The sequence below is a fragment of the Chelonoidis abingdonii genome, chromosome 16 (assembly GCF_003597395.2).
Source record: "Chelonoidis abingdonii isolate Lonesome George chromosome 16, CheloAbing_2.0, whole genome shotgun sequence".
NCBI lineage: Eukaryota > Metazoa > Chordata > Testudines > Testudinidae > Chelonoidis > Chelonoidis abingdonii.
In genome coordinates this window covers 15,959,290-15,982,693 of record NC_133784.1, presented here as the reverse complement: position 1 = coordinate 15,982,693, position 23,404 = coordinate 15,959,290, and the positions used below count along the sequence as shown (strand labels likewise).

Genomic DNA, 23,404 nt, shown 5'->3' with positions numbered 1-23,404 from the left:
ACAGAAACCATGACTTCCAAGGAAGGAACAAACCAAAAATCCGCAGAGCACAAGCCGAACATGGAAAACAAAACTACAAGACCTACAAATAAAACAAAAAAGATGGAGCTGAAAGAAAAAGAGGGAACAAATCAAACTGGCAGCTTCCAAAAGGACCAGGCAGGCCAAAGATGCAGGCCCACCAAAGAAAACAACAAGAAGAAGAGCAGCCCATCCAAAGAAAACAAGAAGATGATGCAGCCCACAGAAGGACAGTAGAACTCAGAGGGAGAACACCAACAAGAAAGTTGAGAGAGGACAAACAGATAAAGCATAACTGGAGTATAGAACAGGCTAAGCAACAGAACCCAAACCAATCTAACCCCCCGGCGCCAGCTGTTGTTCAACCACACAGGGGAAAAAATTTTTTTTTTTTTTTTTTTTCCCCCAAATTTTTTTTTAACCAAAGAGGGGCAGGTGATGACACGGGACCTTCTTAGATAAATTTTTGAAAGGCCTGTCTTGGGTACAGATGCCCGGACGACCAGTACATGATAGAGCTGAGGTCACACCTCAGTGGACCCTTAGCAGACGTGGCGCTGAAATGCCAAGGACCAAATGGACGATTATAAACTTTTCAAGCCAGGCCAGATTCCAGAATAGGATAACCCCGGATCAGCCCGTCAGCGGTTCAGAAACCAAAAGTGGAAACCAGATGGTCATTTCCCAAACACGCCTACTACGTGGGTAGCATTGTGACGCCTGGATATCAGGAACCCGGGTTCAAACTGTTTGAAACAACTTGCGTCACCTCATGGCGAATGGAGCAGTTCTGGGTATGGTGTTTCACTGAGGGACATACACGGTACATCCTAGATGGAAATCCCAAAACTCTCACCGAGCGGGGGAGATTGCCGAGCCAAATGGATGGAAGTTGGCAGAAAGCGAGAAAGCTACTGTTAAAGGGTTGAAAACCCTAAAGGGCACCACCGACAATAAACCCTATCAACGAGGGCACCTCCAAAAAACCCACCTACACCGCCAGACACCCTATCCTTCCACCCCACCATCTTCAGCAACTGACTTCAACCCAGTGACCCGTTATCTGGAAGATGCTATAAGTGCTAATGAAATTGGGACACATCAAGGCCAACTGCCCACGAACCCCACCCGGGTCAAGTCATTACACCACCCTCATCCTACGCATTTCCTGGCCCAGAACCTTCTCAAATCCCCTTGGAGCGAAGAAGAAAATTTGAGAGTGGGCGAAGGAAGGTGACCGCGTGCGAGAGACAAGGGAGGTACAAGTGTCAGCTATCCACCAATCCTTCGTCGAGCCCAAACTCATCAACCCAAAGGCCAAAGTGGACCCATTTACCCTTCATGTCACAAGCGGTGGATTGCCTACAGCTGAACTGCCTGTCCAGTACAAAAGGCTGGTAGAATGTGGACTTTTGCAAGTCTATGACAATTATTCCATCCCCATGCTATGGGGAAGACTTGGCCAACCAAGTGAAGTGGGCGAAGAGAGTACGAATGGTTACTCGCAGCCAAACCAGGGCAAGCTTCCAGACCCATTCCTGTTCCTGAGCCGTCCACAGAAACCTGTTTGTGTTACCAAGACCAGACTGAGGTAGTGGACCCGGAGCCCATGACAACGGCTGAACCAGACAGCACCCCAGTCCAGGCCCAGAACTGGAACAGCAACCAACACCAGGACCAAGCAAGTAGCAACACACATCTTCAAACCCAAAGCAGAGGGACCAACGAGCCTGAAACTGGCAGAACAACAGACAACCATACGAAGAGGCTCAGCCAGAGCCTGAAATACCCCAGGTGCACAGCGGAGAGCGGTCACCTGCAAACAGAAACACCCCTGCACTATATCTCTTCCAGAGGGACAAGCCCAAGTCCAGCATGTCAGAAACATTCCCGGCTTCAAGGCGAACAGTTCCAGACTGAGCAGAAGCAGAGACAACCTTCAGAAAGCTTGGGTGGGGGGAAGGAGCGAGACGCACGCCTCTCAGCTCTTCTCACAGATCCCGGTTGTTATGCCAAGGACTTTTTACAAGGAAATTCTTTCCGGTGGACACCAAGAGATGGCAGCCGCACAAAGCGGGGTCCACTAGAGTAAGGGAAGCGTCTTAAGCTTTAGCCCATGATTCATTCCAGTGGTCATGCTGGGGGTGAACAGAACCAAGGACAGGTTGGGGAAGTCCTTCTTATGGAGGTGGAATGGGCAAGGGAGTGCCCACAGTATGTCCAGTCTTGTGAGTGTGCCAAAGAGTGGAAAAAACCCAAGATCTGGTCAAGGCCCTTCTCCAGCCACTTTCCATAATTGAGGTCCCTTTGTTCAGCCGCGAGTAGCTGTGGATATTCTGGGTCCTGTCCAAGAAGACGCCCAGGTGGAAAGCAGTACGTACTAACTTTCGTGGACTTTGCTACCGATGGCCGGACAGCAGTCAAGCTCTAGGCACACCAGGCCGAAAGCAGTGTGCCAGCCCCCCATAACAGACATTTTCGCCAGGTAGTTGGCCCTCCGATATCCTTACAGATTCAGATCTAATTTCCTGGCAGACCATGAAAAACCTGTGCGGAAACTCATGGGTGATACTTGGTGCCACCCCGTACCACCATTCAAACCAATGCCTGGTCGAAAGTTAATGGAACTTTGGGCCATGATCGTAAATTCGTGAATGAATACTCAACAACTGGGACTAGTGTTGCAGCAGTTGCTCTTTGCTTACAGGGCTGTACCACATCCCAGTTTTAGGGGGTTCACTTTGAAACTTGGTATGGCCACGAGGTAAGGGGCCTTACAGTTGTGAAGAACAATGGGGAGGTTTACACCTTCCAGGAACCTAAACTTCTGACTTTATGTAGCAACCTACAGAACACCCTCCGCCATTTTCTCTAGCCCTTGCTAGAGAAAACTAAAGGATACTCAGAAGAGCCAAAAAGGACTGGTATGATAAATACCAGAGCCGTTCCTTCAAGAGAGGGAGACCAGGTTATGGCTTGAAGGCACAACAGGCCCAATAAGTGAAGCATCATGGGAAGGGCCATTCACGGTCCCAAGAGCGCCGGGGAAGCTGTTAAACTACCTCATTGCATTTCCCAATTCCTCACTACAACCCAAGTGTACCATGTTAATTCTCTCAAGCCTTTTTATTCCAGAGACTTACAGGTTTCAGTTTTACAGCCAGGAGGAGACGATGCTGAGTGGCCTGACGGCATCTACTACAACGGAAAAAAGACGGTGGCGGTGAAGAGGTGAAACCTCTCAACCACCCTGGAACGTCCGCAGCGGCAACAAAATCAAGGAGGCTGTGTACTAGCTTCGCCCCATTGTTCTCAGCCACTCCAGGACGGACTGAACAGCATACCCTCATTGACACAGGTAATGTCACCCAGTTAGAACAACCACCCTACGGGTGTTCCCCTCACGCACAAGCTGCCTATTAGGAAACGGAGATCCAGGAACATGCTATAGATGGGTATTAATTCTCATCTACCAGTGCATGGGCATCTCACAGTGGTTCTGGTACCCAAACCAGATGGGGAAATACGCTTTGCGTTGGACTACCGTAAGCTAAATGCGGTAACTCGTCCGACAACTATCTATGCACGCACCGATGAGCTATTGGAAAAGTTGGGACGTGCCCAGTTCATCTCTACAATAGACTTAACCAAGGGGTACTGCAAAGTTACCGCTAGATGAACCTGCACAAGGAAAAGGTCAGCATTCATCATCCATGCAGGGGTGTATGAATTTAACCAAGCCCAGGTGTGAACCCCCTATACCATCACGCTCTGGCCTTTCAGAACACCGAACGCCAGAGGCCACCGTGTTAGCAGACCTCCCCCGGCTGGTACGGAGAAATCTCCTGCCAACGCACCGGAACCCACAGGATCTTCCGGACCGGACATCCCCAGGATCAGAGTCAGTCAGGACCCGCTTGTCCCCGGGGTTTCATCCTCCTCCTCCCTGGATGAAGCGGTGGCGGGGATCATCATCACTCGGACCACCTCCAATCGACCTCAGGTCACACCAGGACCTTCTGCGGCTTGTCGGCCAGAATATCAACTTGCCGTAGAGGAAGTTCCAGAGGTGGAGGACCCGGTAATCAGTATATACTGTCGCGGAGGCGCCAAACTAGGGTGCCCTTCCCTTCATTCGTTCGATCCAGGCTAGAGCGGATACCATCTGGCAATCCCCAGCATCCATACCGCCCACAGCCAGAGGGGTTTTGAACGGAAATACATGGTGCCTCCAAAGGGTATGAGTACCTTATGTGCACCCTCCTCCTGTTCATTGGTTGTACAGTCCGTCAATGAACGGGAGCGCCATGGCCAGCAAGCCCCTGCACCTAAATCAAGGGAGGCCAGGCGAATGGATCTGTTAGGAAGAAAATCTATTCCGCGGGAGGCCTCCAACTCAGGGTGGCAAACCAACAAGCCCTCCTGAGTAGGTACAGCTATAACACCTGGGAGGCGGTAGGGAAGTTTACAGAGCTAGTCCCGCAGGACTCCCGCCAGGAATTCAGCACTCCTGGAGGAAGGGAAGGAAAGTTGCGCAGGACCTCCCTCCAGGCCTTGCTGCTGGATGCCCCGCCGATTCGGCAGCTAGAACGGTCGCCTCTGGAATCGCCATGCGACGTATATCATGGCTGCAAGTGTCAGGCCTGCCACCTGAACTTCAGCAGACTATACAAGACTTACCTTTGATGGCCAGGGCCTGTTCTCTGCAGAAGACGGACCCTAGGCTACAGAGTCTAAAAGACAATCGCGTAATTATGCGTTTGCTGGGAATGCATACGCCACAGACTCAAAGACGGTCTTTCCGGCCCAACCTCAGCGCCCCTTACCCCCCGCCTCGGCCAAGGCAAGACTTCACCAGAAGGCGAGGTTGTACCAATCGCAGACGTCAGTCTGGGCCTCAAGGGGTAACAATTCCGGTCCCACCAAGCCACCAGCGGGACCCAAACCAAACTTTTGAGGGTGCGCCCAAGAGCAGTAATAAAATCAACCAGGTCTTAAAAGCAAAACTTTATATAAAGAAGAGAAAATGATATAAACTAAACACGTGATAAGATCATAAGGATATATGTATATAGAAAAGATACATATACAGTGATAAAAATAGCCAATTTAAACCAGTCCAGCAAATTAACACATGTAAATACAACAAAGCATATAAAGCCTATTGCTTGCTACCTTTGTAACTCACACTTGTAGTAAATAGTAGAAGCAGAGATTGGAGATAGAAGAAAAGGCTTGTTTACTCCAGCCGAGGATAAATATAAAAAAACGAGACAAAGCCAAACTCTCCCAGGGTCGCCCCACCCCCGCCCCGTCCCCCACCCTCCCTTTACTTTGAAAATCCGGTTCTCCTGATTGGTTCTCTGTGTCAGGTGTTTGTTTCCTTTGTTACCTTATTAACAGGTAAAAGAACATTAATCCTAGACTATACTATTTATGACACCTCCCCCACAGACGGTTTCTTTAGCCTTTGTGGTGAATGCACATTACCAGTTACGGTCTTCCCTTTGGCCTCCCTAGCCCTCGAGTATCACGAATGTATGCAGTAGTCGCCGCTCCCTCCGCTGCATCGATACGTATCTTTGCGCATACTTCTGACGACTGGCTATATTCGAGGGAACCTCCCGAGGCAGGTCACCGCTCAGGGCGTCATCAAAGCGACCTATTCACCCGTCTTAGCCTGAAATAATTGGAAAAATCCAACTTTCTGGTGCTAGCGCTGCAGAAATAGAACTTCATAGGACAGGTCACCTGAACTCCGTCCTTGCAATACGGTTCAGGCTATAGTCTCCTCTGTACAAGATTACGAAGCTTCCCAACAAACCTGCCGGCACTTGCTTGGGCTCGCCGAGTCACATGGCTTGCATTGCAACTTGGTCACAAGCATCGCCAGACTGCATTGCGTGCCTCTTCAAACTTGGTTCGCCAGTCTATCGTCTGCACAGGGAACCATAGACATGATACTCACAGTTCATCGAGCATCGGCTCCCTCGACTGGTTGCTTGAATTCCATCCCTGATGTGTACGGGTCGACTGTTCCATCCACCGCAGCCCTCTGCGTACCTGACACGAGCCTTCATCTCTCGGACATTGAGGGTGCTCCTTAGGGCACCTTCGCATCCAAGCCTGTGGTCCTCTCTGGAATTGAGCCGCGACAGCATCAATAGATCAACACAATCTGAGGATCGGTTCCGAGCGGGCGGCCTAACTCTCAGCGTCATCTACGGGGCACGTTGAATGTATTGCAGTGATTCACAGACCAACATCGAGACAACACGACGGCCATGCATTACATAAACAAGCAGGGAGGGACGCGATCCTCCCCCCTTTGTCAAGAGGCGATGCAACTGTGGGACTTCTGCATAGACCATTCAGTAGACCTGGTCTCCTCCTTTCTCCCAGGAGTCTGGAACTCTCTCCCGGATCACCTGAGCAAGTCCTTCCTGTCTCATGAATGGTCCATCCATCCGGACATTTTCCATTCTGTATTCCGGAAGTGGGGTTTCCCCAGATAGACCTCTTTGCCTCCCAAGAGAACAGGAAATACCAGGTGTTCTGCTCCCTGCAGGGTCGCTTCCCAGGCTCCCTCTCGGACGCGTTCCTAATTCCCTGGAAAGGTCACCTATTTTATGCCTTCCCACCTTTTCCTCTCATCAACAGAGTTCTATTCAAACTCCGCAGGGACAGAACGCAACTAATATTGATAGCTCCGGCATGGCCGAGACAGCACTGGTACACCCTGCTGCTCGACCACTCTCTGGCAGCCCCGATCCCCCTGCCACTCTGCCCGGATCTCATAACGCAGGACTTCGGCAGGCTTCACCACCCGGACCTGTAGTCCCTTCATCTGACAGTATGGCGGCTGTCTGGTTGAACCAATCTGAATTGCATTGTTCCACCTCTGTGCAACAGGTGCTGCTGGGAAGCAGAAAACCTTCCAAGCGGGCAACATGTCTCGCCAAGTGGAAGCGCTTCTCCCACTGGTGCGCCCAGCATGACTTTATTCCCGAAGGTGTATCGATCCCCATTATCTTGGACTATTTATGGTCCGTCAAGGAGCAGGGCCTGGCGATCTCTTCTGTAAGGGTGCATCTTGCAGCTATTTCCACTTTCCATCCTGGGAAAAATTGCAGTTCGATCTTCTCTCCTCCCATAGTTTCCAGATTCCTCAAGGGCTTGGAGCAGCTCTACCCTCAGGTCAAGCGCCCTTCCCCTACCTGGGATCTCAACCTCATATTAGCTAGGCTCATGGGCCCCCCCTTTGAGCCTTTAGTCACATGCTAGCTGCTGTACCTGTCCTGGAAGACAGCCTTCCTTGTCACTATCACCTCGGCTAGACGAGTATCGGAACTTCGCGCTTTGATTGTGGATCTTCCGTATACGGTATTCCACAAGGACAAGGTACAGATGCGACCGCACCCAGCATTCCTCCCTAAGGTGATCTCTGCCTTCCACGTTAATCAAGACATCTTTCTACCAGTCTGTTTCCCGGAGCTGCACTCATAGCGCCAGGAACAACAGCTGCATACCCTGGATGTCCGCCGGGCTCTCACCTTTTACATTCAGAGGACCAAACCTTTCAGACGTTCGCCTCAGCTATTTGTACGGTCGCAGAGCGCATGAAGGGCATGCCAGTCTCTCCCCAACAGATCTCATCTTGGGTGACATCCTGTATCCGGACATGCTACGACTTGGCCCACATTCCGACTGGCCATCTCACCGCCCACTCTACTCGGGCTCAAGCCTCATCTGCCGCTTTCCTGGCCCATGTTCCCATCCAGGAAATACGTCGTGCAGCTACCTGGTCTTCCATCCACACCTTTGCATCACACTATGCATTGGTCCAGCAGTCCAGAGACGATGCTGCCTTTGGCTCAGCGGTCTTACATTCTCCAACATCTCACTCCGACCCCACCGCCTAGGTAAGGCTTGGGAATCACCTAACTGAAATGGGTATGAGCAAGGACTCAAGAAAAGACGGTTACTCACCTTTGTAACTGTTGTTCTTTCAGATGTGTTGCTCATATCCAGTCCAAACCCGCCCTCCTTCTCCACTGTCGGAGTAGCCGGCAAGAAGGAACTGAGGAGCGGAGGGGCCGGCAGGGGTATATATCCGGCACCATAGCGGCGCCACTCCAGGGGGCGCCCTGCCAGCCCACTGAGTGTTGCTAGGGTTAAAATCTCCAATGAACATGCACGCGGCGCGCGTACGCCTAACTGGAATGGATATGAGCAACACATCTCGAAGAACAACAGTTACAAAGGTGAGTAACTCTCTTTTATAAGAGACTGGTTCTTTAAGTGCTTTCTTGTGTCCATTCCATATTAGGTGTGTGTGCTCACCACATGCACCAGTGCTGGTAAAGTTTTTCCCCTCAGCAGTATCCATAGGGGACCGGCTCTGGCGCCCTCTGGAGTGCCATGCACATGCTCTGTATAAGGGGCACTACCAGCTCCTCCCACCCTCAGTTCCTTCTTGCCACCAGTGATGGTGCTGGAGCACCTGCTGCTTTGGCTAGCATTGTTTTGTTCTCCGTTCTTGCGAACGTTACAAAACCTGTAATATAATTGTATATAGATAGTAGTTGAATTAATTACCCTTAGTAGTAGTTCTTAAAATCTTCTTTAGTCGTGGGGACAGAGCATGCTTTAAGCACTGTGATCATTGCAAACAGGCTATGTCCATCAGTGATCCCCATAGTAGCTGCCTAAGGTGCTTGGGCAAAGGGCACATAAGTGACAAGTGTCATATTCATAAGTCCTTCAAACCCAGGACGAAAAAGGAGCAGGACAACCGCGTTAAAGTGCTCCTGATGGAGTCTGCACTCACTCTGGCACCGGAGCAATAGTCCAACTTGGCACTAGGGCATCGATCCCCCTCCATGGCTCTGGCCAAGAAGCCAAAGAAGACAGTGCAGGGAAGATCTCCTATCTCCCACAAGACCCACGCCGGCAGCTCAATACCCCTTTCAGGAAGTCGTGCCCCAGCTCAAATTGAGCAATGCTGCCCATCCCATACCTTGCCTGCAACTCTGGATAGCAGTGGAGGCTTCTGTCAGCTTCAGGTGCCATCGACACCCAAAACCCTACGGGTATCTCAGGGGATCCTGACACTTCCGGTGCTGCTCACATCAGCTCCGGCGGTACCCTGGTCTCGATGTAAACCCACCTTGGTACCTCTGCGTATATCCCTGCCTCAGCAGCACTGGTCCCCATTGCAATGGACATCCTGCCACCGCTCGCCTGCTCAAAGCCATCACATCTCAGAGATAGAGAAGCAGGCTCAGCAGAGCCTTCTTCCTGTCTCCTGACTTTGGGCACCAACAGCAGGATTCGAGGCATACCTCGCCGATAGCCTGGTGCAGATCCACCAAGGCATGTGCCCCTCGGCAGTAACACCAAGACCTGACCCCTTGCATCTCTAAGGGTTCTGTACAGATCACAGGACCGATCGGGGGACCGAAGGCACCAATCACTAGGCATCGTCATCTGTCTCCAAGATTGCCATATTTGGGAAGATTGTCCTGGCAATCAGCTTGTGATAACTCCTGGTCCTGCTTGACATCTCAGTACTAGTTGAGTACATTAGGCGTAGATATCCCTATTTCCAGCGCTGATCTGCCGAACACAATAGGTGTCCCCGAGGCCCTGACCAAGACATTCGTCTCACTCAGACAGGTCTACCTCGAGGCGTAGCAACTAGCAGCAGTCAGACAAGAGCCCCTGTGCCACCCTGCCCGATCTCCAGTTATAGCTCCAGCATGGAGCAGGGTCCCCTGACTGTGGGACAAGTGCTGATGCCCACAGTGCCATCTACATCATCTGCACCGAAACCCATCCTGTGGCCCTAAGCACAGTGGCTGGTGCCATGGTATCCATAGAACCCTTGGGGATTCAGGCTGCCTACTTGATGCCAGCCCCCTCCGGTGCTCGAGGCTTTGGGGGTAAAGACCCCACAGGTCCAGGAGGACCTAGGGGAGCAAGCTGCTGGACCACCAATGGATATTGAGGATCCCACGGCACCAGCATCGTCCTTGTCATCACCAGACAAGGCTAAGACACACCAGGAACTATTGAAGAGGGTCGCATCTGACCTGGGGCTTCAGGCAGAGGAATTGGAGGAGCCTTCGAATTCCCTGTATGACATCCTCTGCTCCTTCTGTGTTGGTTTTACCCCTTCCAGATGGATTTTATCACTGATACAGAAGTCCCAGAGACGGATTGCCTCTTGGCTGAGAGCCGACAAGCGTGTTCCCCCTTACCTGTTGATGTAGAACTTTCACCATCTTGCCTAACAGGCGAGATAGGAGTTCTTTGACGTTTATGTGAAATGTCATCTTTTCCGGGGACCACATATCCTGTGCCTGGAGATTGCTCAGCCGAGGTCCAAGGCATCCAAAACCAACTCGATGGATTGAGGGGGAACTCCCTCTGGGACCGTCCTGCTATCAGTCCACCATCGCAGTGAAGTTAGTTTCATTGTGGGGATGGTAACAATCTTTTCCAGGTGATCCCTGGACAGGGAATAGACCGTCGCCAGCCATGGCTGCAGGGGCAATCCATCTCTGGGACTTCTGCATCAGCCACGAAATCCACCTGGAAGCTTGTCAGCTCTCTGGCATAAAGAACATGCTAGTGGATCACCTCAACAGGGACTTCTCTCACTGCGAGTGGTCACTCCACCCAGAGGTAGCTTGCATGATCTCCCAGAGGTGGGGTACTCGCCAAATGGACCGGTTTGCCACCAGGCAAAACAGGAAACATCATCAGTTTTGTTCTCAGCAAGGTCTGGGCAAAGACTCCTTCTCCGATGCCTTTCTCCTGTCCTGGTCAGGGAGCCTGATATATGCGTTCCCTCCTATTCCACTCATCAGCAAGGTCCTGGCAAAGATAAAGAGAGACAAGGTACAGGTTATCATGATCTCCCAGGCATGGCATCACCAGCAATGGTTTGGTACGCTCATGAACCTGGCAGCGGCCCCTCCTTGGCCCCTGCTCAACCAGCTGGACCTGCTGTCACAGGACGTCGGTCAGCTATTACGCCCCAACTTCACGTTCCTCCACCTCTCGGCGTGGATACTGCATGGCTGAACCTGGAGGAATGGACCTGCTCAGGTGAGATCCAACAGGTCCTCCTGGGGAGTAGGAAGCCCTCAATCAGACTGACTTACCTGGCCAAGTGGAGGAGGTTTTTCAGCTGGATGTCCGAGCGTGACATCTCTCCCTCGCATTCTTCCATGCGGTCTATTTTAGACTACCTGCTTCATCTGAGGAACCAGGGCCTGGCACGCTCTTCCATTAGAGTACATCTCACAGCCATCTCTGCTTTTCACCCACCGATCCAGGGCCAGACGATGTTTTCTTATGATATCATGGTCAGATGCTTGAGAGGCCTCGAAAGACTCTTCCTGCAGGTACGGACCCCTGTCCCACAATGGGATTTTGGCTCTTTGAGCTGCTGGGCTCCTGCTCCCTTTCCCACCTTTCATGGAAGGTTGCTTTCTTGGTGGCGGTGACATCGGTGAGACAAGTCTCTGAGATTAAATCCTTGACCTCAGAACTGCTGTACATGGTCTTCTTCAAAGATAAGGTTCAGCTGCAGCTCCACCCAGCCTTCCTGCCAAAGGTAGTATCTACCTTTCATATGAACTGGAACATCATCTTCCTGGTGTTCTGTCCCAAGCTGCACAAGACTAGTGAGTGAAGAGAGGCATTGTCATGTGCTGGATGTCCGTAGGGCCTAGGCTTTTTACCTACAGTGTACCAAGCCTTTCCGTAAATCAACTCCTGCTCTTCATCGCCACAGTGGATAAGATGAAGGGCCTTCCAGTGTCCTCACAGAGGATTTCTAACTGGATCACCTCTTGCATACGGACATGTTGCGAGCTGGCGGGGGTCCTGCTGCCGCCGATCGTCAGAGCCCACTCGATTAGAGCTCAGGTGTCCTTGGCAGCCTTTCTGGTGCACATCCGTATCGAGGACATCTGTAGAGCCGCGACTTGGTCCTTTGTCCACATGTTCATGGTGCATTATGCCATCACTCAGAAGGCCAAAGACGATGTTGGGTTTGGCAGAGCTGTATTGCAATCTATGAACTCCTACCCACCTCCGTTGGTACTGCTTAGGAGTCACCTAATATGGAATGGACATGAGCAAGCACTCAGAGAAAAGACAGTGACCTTTTTCCGTAACTGGTGTTCTTTGAGATGTTGCTCATGTCCATTCCATGACCCACCCTCCTTCCCCACTGTTGGAGTTGACTGGCAAGAAGGAACTGAGGGTGGAGGAAGCCAGGGGTGCCCCTTATAGTGCGGCATGTGCGTGCCACTCCAGAGGGTGCCAGAGCTGGTCCCGTATGGATGCTGCTGAGGAGAAAACTTCTGGCACGGGTGCATATGGCGAGCATACACACCTGATTTGGAATGGACATGAGCAACACCATCTCAAAGAACACCAGTTAAGGGGAAAGATACCTGTCTTTTTCTGATATCAGCTGCAGACCAGTCTTCACTACATCAATGTCACAGAGAGACCTGGGCAGTATAAAATATTTTCCCAATAATTTATATTTACCTTCAATAATAAAAAGTGTACTGTTTAGTGAAGAGACTCTCTTAAAGCAGCAGATATGTTGAGAATCACTGGAAAACCAAGGGATTGGGTCACATCTGGCTGCCCCCTCCCCTCCCCAGCAATGATACATGTGAAACGTCTGCTGACTCAAAATTTATATCACTTTCTACAGGAAGAAGTAGTCGAGTTGAGTCCTACAGGACGACCAAAGCGTCGGAGTCGAAAGGCGGTTGATTACCGTGAATTAGATGCTGATACACCTGATGAGCTGGAAAAACTGATCAGCAAAATGCAAGAGGAAGTAGAAAAAGAGAGGTGCATATCTTGAAGAAGAAAATCCCTGTTTTAAAAATATCTTTGTAGCTTATAAGATCATTTTTAATACACTATGAAATATTGCATAAAATTGAAACTAAATTGCTGAATCAAGATAAATGAAAAGCTGCATTATCCTTTTTCTAATTCTGAAAATCCAGTAGTTTACAGTAGGTCTTCCAGACATTTGTTAGGTTGTACTGTACTTGAAATGTATTGACATTTTGCTGTACTAATAATATTATGTGTCTTTGAAAGGCCCGTGATAGAAATGACCATTCCTACAGATTCAGAAATCAACCTTAAACTGCAGAATATTATGATGTTACTGAGGAAGTGTTGTAACCATCCATATCTCATTGAATATCCACTGGACCCTGCAACACAGCAATTTAAGGTACATATCTTGAAGCATTCAGAGCAGTGTTTTTTTTGAAAATTATTGTAGTTAATGTAATGCCGATGAACAGCTTTAGACTTGTATAATATGCTTCTCCACAAAACCCTACTAATGTGATTCAGTCATGTTTTGAAATTTCTTTCAGCAGATATGAGAGGGAGTAAGTTCAATGTCTGTTATGTGGGGGGCAGTGCCTGTGGGCAAGAGCCGCAAGGAGTTGCTTGTGTGCCTCTGCCTAGGAGCTGGACCTGCTGTTGGCCGCTTCCAGGGCGCAACGCAGTCAGCGGTGCCAGGACAGGCGGGAAGCCTGCCTCTGCACCCTGGTTGCTCCGCTGACCAGGAGCCACCGGAGATAATCTCGCACCCCAATCCCCTGCCTCAGCCCTGAGCCTCCTCCAATCCCAGAGCTCTCTCCTACACCCTAAACCCCTCATCCCTGGCACCACCTAGAGCCCCCCCCCCCCACACACTCTGAACCCTGTACTCCAACCCTTTGCCCCAGCCCTGAGCCCCTTCCCACACCCCAAACCCCTCATCCCCAGCTCCATTGGGTCACAAGCATAAAAAATTTTCTTCAACTGGGTCACCAGAAAAAAAGTTTGAAAACCACTGTTCTAGAGAGAGCTTCCTGGAACTGGTATACGAGACAAAATGTTCTTTCTGGAGCTCAACATCCAACCCCCCACTCAAAAGATTTATACGAAGTAATAACTATATATAAAGGTCATCTTAATAGTTTTTTTTTCTTATACTACATAAACCCTCTTACTATATTGAAAAGGGGGAAAAATTGGATGATATATAATGTATATTTGGGAGCTTAAACCCTCTAACATTTTCACTAACCCTTAATAAGCCATTAATGAAAACAAAAGGATTTCATTCAAAATATAGTCTTGCAAACTAACATGAGCATGATTGCCGTATAGTTGAATCCACTATCGTTCAGAGGGGCCACTTAGAGGCTGTCAGGAACTTTGAGCCACAACTAATGGTTGACACAATCAAATGATCTAGACTGGGCAAGGATGGGATAGTATTAGCCATGTGGGTGGAAGCCTAGCGCATTAACTGTCATCTCTAGTACATAAATATTGATGCATCTGAGAGATTGTAAATCTTGACATTTCCTTTTTACTCTGTTTTAAGGTTGATGAGGATCTAGTGAAGAATTCAGGCAAATTCCTGCTTTTGGACCGGATGCTGCCAGAACTGAAAAAGAGAGGACACAAGGTATTTTTGTTTAGGAATATGGATAATAACTAATCAGTTGCCTTGTTGTGTGTTGTTTTTGGTGTTTGGTTTTATTTTTTAAAATAGGGATATTGAGGAATCTTAACTACTTGTAGGTGTTGCTGTTCTCACAAATGACACTGATGTTGGACATTTTGATGGATTATTGCTATCTGCGAAATTACAAATTTAGTCGTTTGGATGGATCCATGTCCTATACAGAGAGAGAAGAAAATGTAAGTAACAGTTTAAATACTTAGGTGCATGTATCCAACTCAACTAATTGCAATAAATTCAACCTCTGTTGGTATGCTTTATATGTAATGCCTTGTAGAAAGACAAAGCAAATAATATATTTTTAATCTGATTTAATTAAAAACATGAGTTAAAAAAAAACCCACTGACCACATCCTTTTATTCTGTATTCTGTTTCATGTTAGATGTATTCTTTTCCAGATGCATAAATTTAATACAGATCCTGAAGTTTTCATATTTTTAGTGAGTACACGGGCTGGAGGCCTGGGCATTAATTTGACTGCAGCAGACACGGTCATCATCTATGATAGTGACTGGGTAAGATGACATACTGTTTCTAAAATGCTACATCATACGATTTTCTACTGTAACCCTAGATACTCACTTAGCATCTTGTGTTATGGGATGCTTTACCACATAGAGTCTATGAAAGTAATGTATGTGAAAATTTCATAGTAAAATATATATATATTCAGATTAAATATGTAGCATAGGGTAATAAGTAAAAATGTGCTGGCCTATACAAACCACCTAAGATTGCTTTGTAGGCAAATGGCTGATACCCTGACTTTCCTTAAAAACAGGCTTTTCTGCTAGTTGAAAAGAATGCATACTGCTTGAGTGCTGATAATTATTAAAATGCCTACCTTGGAGAGAAGAAATTTAAAGCTCTTAAAGAAGTTTGAGCCGTCTTGGGCAGACAACTTTTGCAAACTTCCCTATTTCAACAGCTGCCTTGTTAGGCTCTGGTCCCCAAAATTTCCCCAGTCAGCTGACATCCCAAAGCTCCAGCCAGCCAGAACCCCACTGACTCCTGTGGGCCTCAGGAGGATGGTTGAAGAGCTGTTAGGAGTCTAATCCCTATGGATTTGTACATCTTCAACTTTTTCCATATACAGCTACTTAGGCTGCACAAGCATACTTAGCATATCCCTTCCCATTTGAACTATGAAGAGCTCCAGATAAACAAGTTGAGAATTCAGGAGCAAAAGTATTTCTCAGTGAGGGCTAATTCCATCATTAATTACAGCTTTTTTAGTACAGGAATAAATATCTCTCACTCATTCCCCACAACATCTGAAGTGGTTTTTTTTCCTCAGTCTTTCTCACTTCCCATCATACAAAATCCCCTGTGATAGATTTTTCAGCCTGAAAAGTGACAGCTTGGAAAGCTGAGTGATGGAAAATGGAATCCATTTTCCATCTTTAACAATTAAGCTAATTTGATTTCTTTAATCTCATTCATTTTAGAACCCGCAGTCTGACCTTCAGGCCCAAGACAGGTGTCACAGAATTGGTCAGACAAAGCCAGTTGTTGTTTATCGCCTCGTGACAGCAAATACTGTTGACCAGAAGATTGTGGAGAGAGCTGCTGCCAAAAGGAAGCTAGAGAAGTTAATTATTCATAAAAGTTAGTAAATTAATTCTTTAGAACTTGTAAAACTTTTTTGTTCTATTAAGTTACTGTGGGCAATTCTTGCTGTAATTCAAGATTATTTCTAGTTGTCCTTGTTAATAGAGAATTTCTCTATGTAAGTAGTTTGTCTCCTTTTTCTAAATATGCCTGTTTCTCTTAGCTGTTCTAATCAGCACTCTGTGCATTCTTTAGCATCTAGGCTGAATTCTGTGACATGATGCTGAATTTGGCTGCAAATTACTCTTTTCATGCATTTCAGACTGCTGCCTCATTTGTTTTCCACTAAAATAATGGGCCCTTGCTGCGTAACTTGGGGTCAGCGTGTGCTGTACCTCTTCCTGGCTGCTGGGGAGAGTGAGGAGCAAGTGTGTACTGTCTGGGAGAGAAACAGGAATGAAACCAGGCAGTAAGGAGTGAGAGTGGTCAGGATGACTGGGGACATGAAACAGCTGTTGGCAATATCGGCTTCCAGGTTTACAGTTATCTACTTTCAGGGAGGATAACGTCTTATGGACAAGATTCAGAACTCTGTCTTTAAGTTGGTCTGAAGCTTTGAGAGAGGAGCTTGTCTAGCTTTGGATCACATCCACTGAAATCAGCTGAAATGTGGGGAAGCAGCGGAAGGCAGGGAGAAAAATACCTTGTCTGACAATGTTCAAATCAGCAGAATTTGTACCCCATATAGATCTATATTCAGTCCCTACTGGGATTTTCTGTAGCATCTGGCCCAGATGACCAGTCTTGTAGTCACAGAATCATGGCATTTGCAGGACCCTGCCCACAGAAGCTATCCAAAAATTACAATTTAAAGTAATTTCTGTAATAAAATAACCCTGGTAAAATAGTTTTTAGGGCACTGTGTTCTGAAATCATCTCATTTTTGTATGCAACACAATCCAATAATTTACTTGCTGCTGTTTTGACTTCCTAGTTAGTAATCTCTGCACAACCCAAGTAACAAATGGTTGGTTGGCTGGAACTATTTCCCTCTCATTGTTACTGGTGAAGGCATATGGATTGGACACTGTAATAAATCTTCGCTATAATTATTCTGTTGATCACATTTTAACAGTCCTGCACTCTGGCCTTTTTCATAAGCACTAAATCCACTGAAATAGAAAGGTGTCTATAAAGAAGTTTTTTATAATCTGGTGGGGTCTCTGACAGTAGCCTGTACTTTAAACTTCAGAGGAAGGTAAGGACTTCCCATAATACACCAAAAGCTGTATGTTGGGGTGGGGACAGGGAGAATGAGAGAATTAAATTGCTTGGTGTGATGTTCTCCAAACTGTAGATCATAGGTTACTGCTAATTTTTGGGTGATATTTGCCAGTCTTGAATTAATGATGCTGATGAGGTTCAACAAGAAGAAGTGCAGAGTCCTGCACTTAGGACGGAAGAATCCCATGCAAGAATCCCAGTTCTACAGAAAAAGACGTGGGGATTACAGTGGATGAGAAGCTGGATATGAGTCAACAGTGTGCCCTTGTTGCCAGGAAGGCTAATGGCATATTGGGCTGCATTAGTAGGAGCATTGCCAGCAGATCGAGGGAAGTAATTATTCCCCTCGATTTGGCACTGGTGAGGCCACATCTGGAGTATTGTGTCCAATTTTATGCTCCCCACTACAGAAAGGATGTAGACAGATTGGAGAGAGTCCAGTGGAGGGCAATGAAAATGGGGCTGGGGCACATGATTTATGAGGCAAGGCTGAGGGAACTGGGATTATTTACTCTGCAGAAGAGCAGTGAGGGGAGATTTGATAGCAGCCTTCAGCTACCTGAAGTGGGGTTCTAAAGAGGATGGTGCTAGGCTGTTCTCATTGGTGGCAGACGACAGAACAAGGAGCAATGGTCTCAAGTTGCAGTGAGGGAGGTCTAGACTGGATATTAGGAAAAACTGTTTCACTAGGAGGGTGGTGAAGCACTAGAATGTATTATCTATGGAGTGGTGGAATCTCCATCCTTGGCTTTGCCAAGCCAGGCCTTAAAAACCTCCCTGTCCTGGATGATTTAGTTGGGGTTGGTCCTGCTTTGAGCAGGGGAGTTGCACTAGATGACCTTCTGAGGTCTCTTCGAACCTTAATCTTCTATGATTTTATGCTCTGACTTTTTAGCCTGGTCTGTTTTTTATACTCCACTTACATCATGGTGATACCTGGCCAGGGCTGTAAACAGAGCAGGGCAGCTGTCTGGGTAGAAAAATGGGGTAGTGTTGGAGGAGGGGGGTTGTATAGGGGGGCATATGCCTCCCCATAGATTTCTGACTTCTATTTAGCATGGAAGTTTTGAAATTATGAAGAGCGCCCTGCTCAGTTTGAAAACAGTTGCCTTCTGGTTGCTTGGAAGCTGTTGGGAGCCACCCGGCCCGCTCTTCCCTCTCCCCCGAAGGAGTCCAGCCCCTGTCCGCAGAGCTCAGCTGCCATGAGATGCTCCCAGAAGCACTTGCTTGCTACTGCCCTTGCACTCCTCAGGGCAGGGCAGTGGTGGGGTGAGTGCCTCAGAGAGGTAAGAGCAGGCTGGGTGGCTCCCACCAGCTTCAAAGCAACCAGAAGGCAACGGTTTTCAAACTGTGGTGGGCACTTGTCTCGTGACCCTCACATCCCCCACCCACGCTGCCCCATATTTCTGTTCCTGTGGTTTTGCATCTGGGCGGCTACCCCTCTCAACCTGCACTGGTTACGGCTCTAGTATGCCAGCAAATTTCTTAGCTTTTATGACCTATTAAAATAGGAGAAAAAGCATCTCTCCTAGGAATTTCTTTGGTATAAATGCAACTGATCCAATTTGCAGATAAACTAAAATGGGAGGAGTAGTGCAAACAAAGGAAAAACTATATAATGACTCACCAAGATAAGGGACATGAGGGCTTCAGGCAGCAAGGGAGTAGGAGGGATTGGGACTAATAGATGTAAAGTCTTGTACTAAAGGAGAAGAGACACATGGCACGGGATGTTTTTAACTGAGCACTCTGACCTATGGCATTAATGCAAATGTTTTTCTTCTTAATTATTTGCTAAACCTTGCTCTTCCCTGTAACTAGGTACTAGATTTTAAGCAGTGGTCTCTTCCAGGACCCCTCCGGTCAAAAGTCACTTTGGAAGTGGTTACAGAGGGCTGTTGTAGGCTTGCAACAAGGAGCTCCACTTAGATGCACTGGGGCAGGTGCAAATTACAAGCTTTGCGGCTCAATACAGGGGAAACTGGTTGAAATTCTATAGCCTGTTTTAGAGGAGGCCAGACTATAGATCTAATGGTCCCTTCTAGCCTTTTAAAAAAAGAAAAAAGGAAACGCACCTAAAGTTTGCAGGAGAAGGACTCTCTTATGAACACTGTCATGTGCATGGGACCTGTGCTTTGGTGGTATTTGAGGGGTAAAAGAGAAGTAGCTCCAGATTTGGAATTGGTTACAAATCAGCAGACCTTTCAGATCTTGACGGATTTTGTTTTATCTTATTTATATATATATAATAAAAAACCTCTAGGAAACATCACTTTTAAAAAAAGCTGCATGAAGAGAAGATTATGGTTAAGATCTCAAGTCAGGAAATCTCAAAGTAAAGTTATACATGCAAACTTATTTCTGCACACTGTGTATATACATTGATTGTGTCTCTTTTTAAAATGATTACATACTGTTTCTCAATATTTCATGCAACTTTTTCTACATCTGAGAAGTACATTGTTAACCTGCAGCATATGTTAAGTACTAAAGCACTACAGGGAGAATTAACAATAACTTAGTGAGGTGCATGGTGGGGTTTGAAAGCAAGGTCTTAGACATGACTGAGGAAAAAAAGAAATGCATAATGGGGGAGACAAGGATGGGCAGGTGCTTCAGTAAATGTAACAAAAGTTCAGGCAAGGTTGGGTGAGTCCAATGATAGCAGAAAGCTGTGAGGCCTTCTGGGTGTGTGTTGTGTTGTCCTTGGCTTTGACCTCATTCAACTATGGCCAATTAGAAGGAATCTTATACCATTTTGTGATAGACATAACTGATCCAAGTGACACCTCTTCAGTTAAACCTTCCAGGTCTCATCTTTAGTCATACTTTGACTGAACCTATATCTCTTGTTTTTACAACATCAGTACATACTGTTGTCTGGAAGACTCCTCTTTTCCCATACTCAGATCTGAATTGGAAAACATCCAGATTTGGGTACAAAAAGGTGTCTGGATGTTCTCATCTGAAGAAATGTGCTTGTTTTAAAAATGTTAATCAAAACAGTTATAGCTAATTCACTGATTGAGGTGTATTTCTCTCGATAAAATGGGCAGGATATCTTTCATTTATTCTCTATCTTGTAGTGATAATACTCCTCACTTTGTTTCAATCAGCAACATTGCAAACGGAACACACTTCGGCATCCACATCTAACTTTATTTGCAATGTTTTTACTGTAAGTAGAACTAATAGCTTTTCCACTGTGCGTGTGCATGTCAAATCAGTGTTTTGCAACCTTTTTTTTTTTTTTTTTTTTTTTTTTGCGTGCCACAATTAGAAAGTAAAGGCCTACATGAAAACTTTCATGCAGCTCTGACTTTCGCTGTTTAATTTAGTCGTCACAATTTAGGGCATGTTTGGTATGTGTTTAGGCAACAAATCCAAATATATCCAAGAATAGTTTCTTCCTCTCTCTTTCTGTGTTAACAGCATACATTAGATGTCCATTTGTAGAATTCATTGGTAATTTGGCAGCCTTTATAGTCAAGAAAGGTATCTCTTTTTATAGATCAGTTTAAAGGTGGTAAATCTGGGTTAATCCAAACAAAGGGCTGCTTGGATCCTAAGGAATTAATGGAGTTACTGAAATCCAGGGACTATGAAAGGTATGTTAACTTCCACATTTTGTTAGATCTGGGAGATGCAAATAAGTGTCTGTGGATCTCGACTACCCTGCCCTTCCGATATTGCTAAATGGAATGTGGATCTCTGCTATATGGAAAGGGGAGGTCCTGGGGAATTCTGGTATGGAAAAGCAGGGGGAGAGAAGGGGGTCCTTGTGTGGAAAAATGTTGAGAACTACAGTGTTTAAACTAAGATACTCTTATTTCTGTAGAGAGGTTAAAGGATCCAGAGAGAAAGTAATCAGTGACAAAGATTTACAATTACTGCTGGATAGAAGTGACCTTATTGGTAAGTAAAAACTAATTTGGTCCTCTTTTTTCCTATTTGACAGTAAAATATGTAGAATTTTCCCCTTATGTTTTATATGTAAAAGCTGAGGAGAATTGCCAATGTCTTTATTTGCCCAAGAGCAGGATCCCCACAGAAATTTCTAATCAAATTTTATGTCAGTGTTCTATGCAAACAAAATGGATGTATGTGAAGTATCATTGTCTACTACTACATTAACAACTAGAGCTGGTCAGGAAGTCTAACAGCTTTTTTTGGTCAGAAAATGCCAATTCATCAAAACTGAAATTGTTCCTGGGAAATGAAGGGTTGTTTTGGTAAATTTCCTGTTTTGAAAATCTTTAAAATTGTCAAAACAGGACATTTTAAAAACAGGGTGGGGAGGAAGGGGGCCCTTGAAACAGCTTTTTGTTTTGAAACACAAGCTAATTATAGTACGTTTTTTTTTTTAATGAAGGTTAAATGAAACATTTTGAAATTATTGAAATGAAATGTTTCAATTGACCTCAACCAAAAAAGTCTCAGATTTTATTGTTTTTCTCCTGATTTGGGATGGGGTAACGATTTCCTGCCCAATTCTATTGACAACTAACACTCAGCATGTTGTGTATTTCATTCAGCATCTGCTAGTAGGAGAAACAAGCTTCTTTCTCTGCACTGTTCTACTTCCAGTGTAAGACTATACACAATTTTGTTTAACCTTTTGCTTTTGTTTGTTTTTTCTCTTAGACCAAATGAAAAAGTCTGAATCAGTTGAAAAAGAAAAAGTGGGAGTGTTCAAGGTCCTAGAAGATTCCGAAGACTCCAATGCAGAATGTGTATTTTGAAGAGTGACTGGCTTCTAAAAGTACAGCCCAAACTTCTTGGGACTGACAGCAAAGCTTGTAAGGCCATCAGTTACATATAGTGACTCTTGATTATGCTGATCTCCCTCAGCCTGGTTCAAATTTTTTTTTTTTTTTTTTTTTTTAAGTGAGGTAGCATACTTCATGATGTAGCATGCCTAAAAATTTCATACTTGTGAAGCTCACATGAAGAATTACAAAAATGAACATGTTGCAGGTGTTTAGGTAGCTTGTGTGATCCAGTGACAAACACTGCCAGGTTTCTACAAAATCTTCCTGTGGAAGTCTTGCGAAATTTTTTTTATTTTTCTCTCTAATTTGACCTGATGTGTCAATTATGATTTTATTGGTAAAGGGAAGACTCTCTAGTACATCTCTTTATAAACAATCGTGTAACTTCAGTTTTAAATTTTGGACAAATTTATTAGCAAAACATTTTTCATTTTGTCATGTGAATTTATTGGGGGTGGGGCAGCTTTCCATGTAAGAATATCTTGTTTAATCATGCCTCTTTCTGATCTGTGAAAGGTCCCTTGTAGGTGAAACTTGGGAAAGTGATCAAAGCTAAATACTTTTCAGTTCTTTATGTATAATATGCAACTTCCATATGTAACTTTTCCGTATTCTTAAAGTAATAGGCTAAAGCAATCTCACCTGAGACAGCATGCCCCAAGCATGGAATTTGCCACAGACTGGTATTTCGGGATCTATGCTCAAAAAACACAAAAACCTCTCTTCTTCAGAGTACCAATGAACTCTTAATTTAGGCCATGTAAACTGATGCAATGTTATCACCTTCAGGCTGTAGTCAGGCTAGCATGCCCTAAGAGGTATGAATTGGGACATGCATTTCAGTGGCCAGTTTAGCTTTTAAATACAATGTGCAAATGTTACACTATAGTCAAAAGCTCTGTCTCCCATCATGTAATAACACATTTTCAGTACAAATATATTATATATAGCCATTTTAAATTGCTCTATTCAAGTGCTTGCAAACCTGGAAGAACAGTGGCAGAACCTAGCCCTACTTTAACTGTAGTGGCGTAGTTGAACTGCTTCCAGCATAATTTAAGTTTACAGCTTTTCTGTTTGATTTTTACAGTGGAAAGTCAAGTTCTGTATGTCCTAAATGACTTAAGTGAGTCAAGAACTAATGAAGTGTAATAACAAAGACTGACAGTTTCAAAAGCACCTAGGGGCACTGATTTC

At 46.0% G+C, this 23,404-nt stretch overlaps 1 protein-coding gene across 2 annotated transcripts in view; it reads left to right on the top strand.

The window, feature by feature from the left end:
* Positions 1–22,925, top strand: part of HELLS (helicase, lymphoid specific) — a 56,360-nt gene extending 33,435 nt beyond the window's left edge. Inside the window, exons 14-22 of one of the 2 annotated variants that reach the window (XM_032792423.2) lie at positions 12,767–12,909; positions 13,168–13,306; positions 14,459–14,542; positions 14,659–14,778; positions 14,999–15,115; positions 16,049–16,208; positions 20,947–21,043; positions 21,274–21,350; positions 22,080–22,925. In XM_032792423.2, coding sequence (XP_032648314.1) covers positions 12,767–12,909; positions 13,168–13,306; positions 14,459–14,542; positions 14,659–14,778; positions 14,999–15,115; positions 16,049–16,208; positions 20,947–21,043; positions 21,274–21,350; positions 22,080–22,177 — 1,035 coding nt within the window. In that variant the 3' untranslated portion in view covers positions 22,178–22,925. The other variant, XM_075072857.1, reaches the window with a different exon arrangement.
* Positions 22,926–23,404: the final 479 nt, after the last annotated feature.